This window comes from Scylla paramamosain, chromosome 2, assembly GCF_035594125.1.
Source record: "Scylla paramamosain isolate STU-SP2022 chromosome 2, ASM3559412v1, whole genome shotgun sequence".
NCBI lineage: Eukaryota > Metazoa > Arthropoda > Malacostraca > Decapoda > Portunidae > Scylla > Scylla paramamosain.
This window is the reverse complement of record NC_087152.1, coordinates 10,985,001-10,990,000: the sequence shown is the minus strand read 5'-3', so window position 1 is coordinate 10,990,000 and position 5,000 is coordinate 10,985,001. Positions and strand designations below refer to the sequence as shown.

The 5,000-nt window shown below is 43.0% G+C and overlaps 1 protein-coding gene across 1 annotated transcript in view; it reads right to left on the bottom strand.

Annotated features, from left to right (window-relative positions):
- Window positions 1-5,000, bottom strand: part of LOC135109892 (uncharacterized) — a 14,076-nt gene that overhangs the window by 7,308 nt on the left and 1,768 nt on the right. Inside the window, exons 2-9 of the mRNA XM_064021726.1 lie at window position 5,000; window positions 4,191-4,429; window positions 3,519-3,681; window positions 3,026-3,153; window positions 2,337-2,469; window positions 1,661-1,848; window positions 1,190-1,358; window positions 1-109 (exon numbers count right to left, since the gene is read on the bottom strand). The exon at window positions 1-109 is cut by the window's left edge and continues 52 nt beyond it; the exon at window position 5,000 is cut by the window's right edge and continues 228 nt beyond it. Coding sequence (XP_063877796.1) covers window positions 1-109; window positions 1,190-1,358; window positions 1,661-1,848; window positions 2,337-2,469; window positions 3,026-3,153; window positions 3,519-3,681; window positions 4,191-4,429; window position 5,000 — 1,130 coding nt within the window. The remainder of the gene's footprint in view (window positions 110-1,189; window positions 1,359-1,660; window positions 1,849-2,336; window positions 2,470-3,025; window positions 3,154-3,518; window positions 3,682-4,190; window positions 4,430-4,999) is intronic.

Below are 5,000 nucleotides of genomic sequence, written 5' to 3'. Positions count from 1 at the left end.
TGGCGGAGTCTGATGTGCTGGTTCTCCGCCGAGGCAGCGTCCAGGGCAGACACGGGGATGCCCTGGATACTGCAGTTGGTGGTCTTCTCGTTGATCATGTACTGGATACCTGAGGAGGGAGAGGAGAGGGAATACTGATGAGTCACGCACAGAGAGAGAGAGAGAGAGAGAGAGAGAGAGAGAGAGAGAGAGAGAGAGAGAGAGAGAGAGAGAGAGAGAGAGAGAATAACAAATCGTTTACTGACAAAAAAGGAATTTCAAAATATTAAATGCAAAAAATAAATAAATAAATACAAAATAAATAAAATCACAAACTGAACGAGTGCAAACGCATAATTTGTCCTGATAAAACTAAAATATATTGTTTATGCGTAAACAAGAGCAAACAAACAACAGCAACACACACACACACACACACACACACACACACGTTGACGATAGCAACACACACGTACAGGACAAGATTCATACACGTAGACAAAACACACACACACACACACACACACACACACACACACGTTGACGACAGCAACACACACACACACACACACACACACACACACACACACACGTACAGGACAAGACTCATACACGTAGACAAAACACACACACACACACACACACACACACACGACAACGCATCAGCCTTGCCGTGGTGCGTGGTAACGCGGCGGCGATCTGCGGGCCCTGGGGCTGCAACAGACGGCCTTAGCCGCACCCCACACAGCACTCATGTGGGGAGCACACACACACACACACACACACACTGGTTTTATGTCATAGCAGTCTGCGGAAAGGCGGGGCAGCTGCCGTCACATTTGGTGAAGCCTGATTATTATATTGATAAAGAATGGTGGAGACGTAAAAAAAAGAAAAAAAAGAAAGAAAGAAAGAAAACACACACACACACGTTGACGACAGCAACACACACACACACACACACACACACACACACACACACACACACACACACACACACACGTACAGGCCAAGACTCATACACGTAGACAAAACACACACACACACACACACACACACACACACACACACTAAACCCTATGACGTTGCACTGCAGATCTCCCAAGTCACAGCTGAGACTCAGTAAGCAGTAGGGACGCTCAAGCCTCAAGGCGATACATGTGGCTGGCAGAACAATTAGCCAACTATGCAGCGCTGATCGGACACTCACCGGTCTTGAAGTCGTGGATGACGCGGTAGGTCTCGATAGTGAGGTCCGTGAGGCCGGGGATGTTAAGCAGGAACATCCCGTCAGCGTGCAGGTGTGGCCGGTACGTGAACGACACCAGCTTCTCCTCCGCTTCGTAATGCTGCGACTCGTATGCAATGGTGCCCAGGTTCTGTGGGTGTGTATAGTTAAGTGGATAGGTAAGTGGGTAAACATTCCTGTAGATGTAGATAGTACATAAATTGTTAGATAGACACAGATAGATAGACAGATAGGTAGTAAATAGATATATAGACAAGCAGATAGATAGATAAACAATTATTCATTTTATTACATTAGTCTGTTAGTAATTGCAACAACATCTAAATATAATGAAGCAAAATTAATATGGACAACAGGAAAACACACACACACACACACACACACACACACAAGGAACAGTGATGGTCAAAGGGTCGACGAACGCAATCTTACCTGGATCACAGTTTCCATAGTGAGCGAGAACTGGTTGGACAGCTTAGGTAGGAATTTCCTCTCGTGGACAGGACACACGACTCCAGGGGGCGTGGACACCAGCTCCTGGGTGGGCACGGTGGTGAGTGCCCAGGATCTCACTTGGTACTGCAGCCAGATGGGACCGTTGGGTATCATGAACACACTACCTGCCACGATAGTTAGGTTTGTATGTTCAGACATCTTGGTTTCGCATTAGGACTGTTTACAAGGGTCACAAATATGATACGTTGGGTTGTCACAGTGCTTTTCCCCATTAATGGTGTTGACTCCTCGCTAAACTACTACTAGAATAATGAAAACATTTGAAAATATCCAATAGCTTCTTTTATCATCATCCTCGTCATCGTCGTCGTCACGATGTTTTTTTCCTTATTAATGATGATGATTCCTGCCTAAACTACAACTAGAATAATGAAAACACTTGAAAACATCCAACAGCTTCCTTTATCACTAATGCTGCTCAATCCTCACTAAACTACAATTAGAATAATGAAAACACCCTTGAAAACTCCAGTAACTTTCACTGCACCTGTTAAGTTAAAAAACAATATTCGAGATAAGACATCGAAATGTTTAAAAATATGGACCTAAATGTAATTTAAGGTATATGATTCCCCACCGGTACTACCCTCACCTGGTCCCTTGACGGTGAAGGAGAGGGGCGTGAGATCCCTCCTGGTGCGGGTGTACACAGCCTCTATTGTCATGTCCGTCTTGCTTGCTCGCCACACCTCCACCTTCATCCCGCCCACGCCCTTCATCTCATGCTAGGGATAAAAACACAACAGGAAAGCTACAGGTGGTGATGTGTATGTTAAGGAATAGGCTATTGTTTTGTTAGTAAGTACCGTAGCTATTCTTTTATGGTATCACAGGAAGAGAGGAAGGAGGAACCAAAGTAGGTATTAGCAGTGATGTTAAAAAAAAAAAAAAGTAAAATAAATAAATAAAAAAAAATCATGGAACAGGAGGCTTCCATAAGAAAGATATGTTGATTCAGTTTGTTCACGTGTACATAGCGATGCTTACACACACACACACACACACACATATACACACACACTATCAGAGGATGTGATTTGTACAAAGTCAACACGGATAAAGACGGAATATGACAATTTGGCATAAAAAGAAACACTACAAGCTTGATTCTGTCCTATAAAAGATACAAATAGATAAACACACACACACACACACACGCACGCACATACACACACGGTGACTCATATCCTGCAACAAATTACTGTCAAGTGACTTGACAAACACAAAGGTGCTGGAGTACGTGACGGTGCGGCGCAGGGGTGGAGGTAGAAGCGGACTCACCTCGGTGTGGGTCGGTATGTGTGTCTGCAGGTACTCCAGCAGTATGCTCAGGGAGATGTAGGGGCGGCAGAACCGATCGGTGCAGAAGCATCTGTTAGGCATCCGGGAGGAGCGGCCACACTTCACACCTGAAGGTTAGATGGAAGACAAATAAGGAATTATGTGATGCAGACTAGGACACAGTTTTTCATTATAAATTCTTTAAATAGTATACCTTTTTTTAAGAACAGATGAGTGTAGTAACAGTTTTAATACACCTGCATTCCTTCATTCGCCCATTCGCTATCTCAACGCCCCCTACTTTTCTATCTCCGTTCCCCACCCAAATCTTTATAAATTCTTTAACTCTTGTGACTTAAAATTAGAATACAATAATAATAGTTTTTAACACACGTGGATTCCTTCATTCACTCATCCACCATTTCTGCACTCCCTTCCCCTCTATCCCATTTTCCCATCCACATCTTTTGTCTTTCCTCTAATCCCAGCTAACCTTCGAGCAGGTATCCTTCCGCCTTTAGGGGCATGAAGATACACGAGACATTGAGGGTGGAAGAGGTGAGTTTGTGAGATGCCCAGCCTTCGTTCTCTCGCTCGGTCACTGTGAAGGTCTCGTGGTTGTGGATGTCCAACACCTCCACCGTCATCTCGTAAGTCTGAGAGTGTGAGGGGAAATGTGAATAACGAAGTACAAAAGTAGAAAATGGGAGTGCTGCTGCGTTGGATATAACAAGGAAGATAGAGGGAAGAATAAGTAAGAGAAGCTACAAGAAGCCGCCACGCCTATACGTGGCAGTTCCTGCATGAAACGTCTATTTCCACTTATCATCTTCATCTACATATTTGTCTAATCTTTTCAAAACTCCTTAATGACTCGGCACTTACAACCTAATTACACTATATTCGATTCATCTACCAATCAATCTGACGGCCAATTCCTTCTTATCTCGTTAAATCTAACTTTACCATGCTTGAACCCATTATATTTTGTCCTATCCTGATTACTGACCCTGAGAAATTTGCTTACGCCACCCTTGTTATATCCCCTATACCAATTAAAGACCTCTATCAAAAGATCTATATCGGATCCCTTCTTAACCTAAGTACTATAGTGTAAAGATGAGCAACAACCTCTCGTCATGACAAACCAAATATGAACACTTACTGAAGGGAGTTGAGGAAGGGGCAGGGCGGGTGGGGCAGGCGTTTGGGTGGTGGTGGTTGTGGTGGAAGTGGTGGTAGTAGGGCTGGTGGTGGTGGTGGTGGTGGTGGTTTGGGTGGTGGTGCTGGGAGTGGTGGTGGAGGTGGTGGACGTGGGCGGCGGACGGGCTGGATACTGATGCTGTTCCTTGCTGACTGTGGGTGTGGAGGCGGGCGTGGGCATTTCATCGTCCCTGGAGTGGCCTGGAGGAGGATAAAGTGTTTCATCTATGTATTATTTTCCTGACATGAACTTACATCACCATAAAAGAAACATTCACTTGTCACAGGATTTCGTATCAACCTAGTAATATTTTCGTGTTGTAACTACAGTGGTCATGTCGTGCGGTTTTCATTAGTAAAGTTATTATTATTATTATGATTATTATTATTATTATTATTATTATTATTATTATTAGTAGTAGTAGTAGTAGTAGTAGTAGTAGTAGTAGTAGTAGTAGTAGTAGTCTTATTATTATTATTATTATTATTATTATTATTATTATTATTATTATTATTATTATTATTATTATCATTATTATTATTATTATTATTATTATTATTATTATTATTATTATTATTATTATGACAGGTGAATATGGTTTGCCATAACTTTATCAAAAGCAATCTTCATCATCATCATCATCATCATCATCATCATCATCATCATCACCATCATCATTTGTTTCCACACCAATCACACTTACCACGCACTGCCTCGCCACACACCTACCCTAGTCTAGTCCCTCCCACCCCTGGGCCCCAGCGACATACT